The sequence below is a fragment of the Adiantum capillus-veneris genome, chromosome 14, assembly GCF_014529385.1.
Source record: "Adiantum capillus-veneris isolate H3 chromosome 14, ASM1452938v2, whole genome shotgun sequence".
Taxonomy (NCBI): Eukaryota; Viridiplantae; Streptophyta; class Polypodiopsida; order Polypodiales; family Pteridaceae; genus Adiantum; species Adiantum capillus-veneris.
Window position 1 is genome coordinate 84,777,361 of NC_140944.1, and position 2,685 is coordinate 84,780,045.

Consider the following 2,685-nt stretch of genomic DNA (forward strand, 5'->3'; position numbering starts at 1 on the left):
GGAAAAATGAAAAGTGGGGAGCATGTGTGTCGTGTGGTGGGGTAGAAGGATGAACCCATAAAGAGAAAAGGAGTTCTCTCATGAATGTGGGGAATGAATCTAAGGGTATAGGTCTAATAGTTTATTGAAGGCAATCTGAATCATGTGAAGCATTTAACCTTTTGGCCATGTAGTCGTTTTTATTTTGAGGCTTTAAAAAGAAATTTGAATTGAAGGTGCTATTTGACATGAATGTGGGATGTCCGGTCAAGGACTATTTTTGTGACCTGGTCCGAGGAGGGCAATTACGCAGGCTACCCGCGGGCAGCAGCCGGGCAGCGACGCCCCTTTTATAATATCGTCTCCGCCTCCGCGTGCAGCTATTAGTAGAACTCTCTGCTCTCTCTCTCTCTCTCTTCTTCGTCTACTAGGCTACTTCTTCTTCTTCTTTCTCTCTCTCTCTCTCTCTCTCACACACACAGACACACAAACAAGAAGAGGCGAGACACACACAGTCTCCAATATTCTCTCTCAAATACGTACGCTCTACGCAAATGCCCTGTGCGCGTTTGCTGCTCATTTTTTCACTGTGTAGCGCTCTCTCTCTCTCTCTCTCTCTCTCTCTCTCTCACACACACACACACACACACACGCACGCACACACACAGCCAATGAAGTCTGCTCGTTTGCTCGGCTCATTTCACCAATTGGGTAGCTAACAGACACACCCACACACATACACAGAGACTTTTGGATCTTCTGCGCAGAGAGAGAGAGAGAGAGAGAGAGAGAGAGAGAGAGAGAGAGAGAGAAGAATGTCGCCGGTACAGACTCGAAGCAGGAGCTCTCTGGTAGCTGCAGCTCCCATGAAGGAAATGGCGCTTCTCAAGCGCAGCACAGGTAGCTTGAAAAGGGGCAGAGTGAGTATGACCCCTAAACGCTCTCTAAGCTCAGCATCATCAGCTAATTCGTCGTCCTCATGCCATCCTGCGCTGGCCGCTGCAGCAAGTCGAAGAGGAGGGAAAATGGCATGCAGAAACAAGGAATTTAGGGTAGAAATTAGAGGGCCTGATACGAATGTGTGTAGTCACATTAGCATGAGCAAGGGTAATGAATGCGGCGCTGCATCAGCTGTGGTGCACGCAAGCTATGGTGCTGGACATGCAGATAATGCTGAATCAATGGCTCAAACTACAGTCATCAAATCAAATCATCATGAAGCTGGTCCAAGTGACGATGGAAATATGGATGCATGTGCAATTGGTGGGATCCAACCCTTGCAAACTGCGCCCCTCGAGCTTCTAGAAGAATGGTGGGATGAAGAGAGCTCATGCTCCACCCCCAAGGCTGCTGAATGTAGAATTCCAGTTGATGCTTGCCTTGTTTGCCCTCCTGCTCCCCGAAAGCGCAAAGCAGAGGCCCGCCTCAACGACGGAAATTCTCCGTTCCCGCCATCGGCCCGGTGTGAATCACCTCCTCTTATGATCCTCCCTCACTTCATTGATGCGTTTTTTGTGTGTGCAGAACGTGGCTCGTTCTAGCACCATAGCCTACATCTTTTCAATTCCTTGTGCAGGCAGGGCCATGCACGGCAGGTTGGCATGCACCTTAACTGCCTTTTGTTAATGGTATCACATCATATGATTCTCAAGTGAGCTTCTTTTGTCCTCTTGAAGAGCTACTTTGCTGCCGATTTTCTGGTATTGCAGAAATGGGAGCTTTGCTTAAGGCTGTCGCTGGCCCGGTGAGCTAGCAGTGTGCCCATATACGCTTCCAGACATCCAAAGAGAAAGGAGACATCTCCCATGAAGTGTTATGTATGCAAGACACTAATACCATAGATTAGACATCAAAACAGTGATGCAAGTTGGCGCGCCAACGATGGGACATGTGGCGGTACTGCTGTCAGTGGAGCGATAGTATTGGATTGTATCCATCATCACATGACTAGCTGGAGCTTGGCAAAGAACTCCTTTAATCCAAGGTCTCTATTAACCATAAATCAATTTTCCCACGACTTGAGCTTTGCATTACTGTGTGTTCTTGTAGCCGTGGACCAGCTTTACTAGCAACAGAATTCTCACAGCCTAGGTTTTATTAGCATAGAAACTGACTTGCAATGAATGTAATATGCGCTAACCATAGCACAGAAAGACAGAGACTCCCAAATGTAGGGAGCTTGCAACACAAGATGGGATATAAAATGTATATAAATGCTAACCCAAGCGGAGAAACCTGCCCTTCGTGGGCCGCCCGCTCACTCCACTTTGTTCTGAGCAAATTCAAGTGCAAATTGGGCTGCTTCTTGATGTGAAAATTGCAGTGTCTCCATTGATGGTTTGTTTGGTTGGGGTCTTGTAGTCCTGAATGGATGTTGAGTATTCTCAATCTAGATTTGTTTGATAAGAAAGAATTTTGATTGTTTCACAGATAGGAAAGATAAGACAACAAACCTTGAGATTTCTGTGGGATGAATTCTTTATATTTTTCTATAAGTTATCTGGTTTTAATTTGGTTTGTTGGGAAAGTTTCTCTGTATATTCTTTATGTTGATGGTTAATCCTCCGATGTCCTATCCAATTTCCTTTGGATGTGATCAGGGGGTAGCACTATATTGCGGGCGAGAGACCGGATCATACTCATTCATGGGTAACATAGTCTATCCAAAGCTCAATCAAAGAGACAAACAGTGCTTAGAACTTAGAA

At 46.0% G+C, this 2,685-nt stretch overlaps 1 protein-coding gene across 1 annotated transcript; it reads left to right on the top strand.

Annotated features, from left to right (window-relative positions):
• Window positions 1–283: 283 nt before the first annotated feature.
• Window positions 284–2,290, top strand: LOC147442695 (uncharacterized). Its single transcript, XM_086529696.1, has one exon. It carries the CDS (start codon window positions 795–797, stop codon window positions 1,518–1,520), a length of 726 nt encoding a protein of 241 aa, XP_086385822.1. The 5' UTR covers window positions 284–794; the 3' UTR covers window positions 1,521–2,290.
• Window positions 2,291–2,685: the final 395 nt, after the last annotated feature.

Coding starts and splice junctions, on each gene's coding strand:
- LOC147442695 (XM_086529696.1), top strand. CDS start 795: ATGTCGCCGGTACAGACTCGAAGCAGGAGCTCTCTGGTAGCTGCAGCT.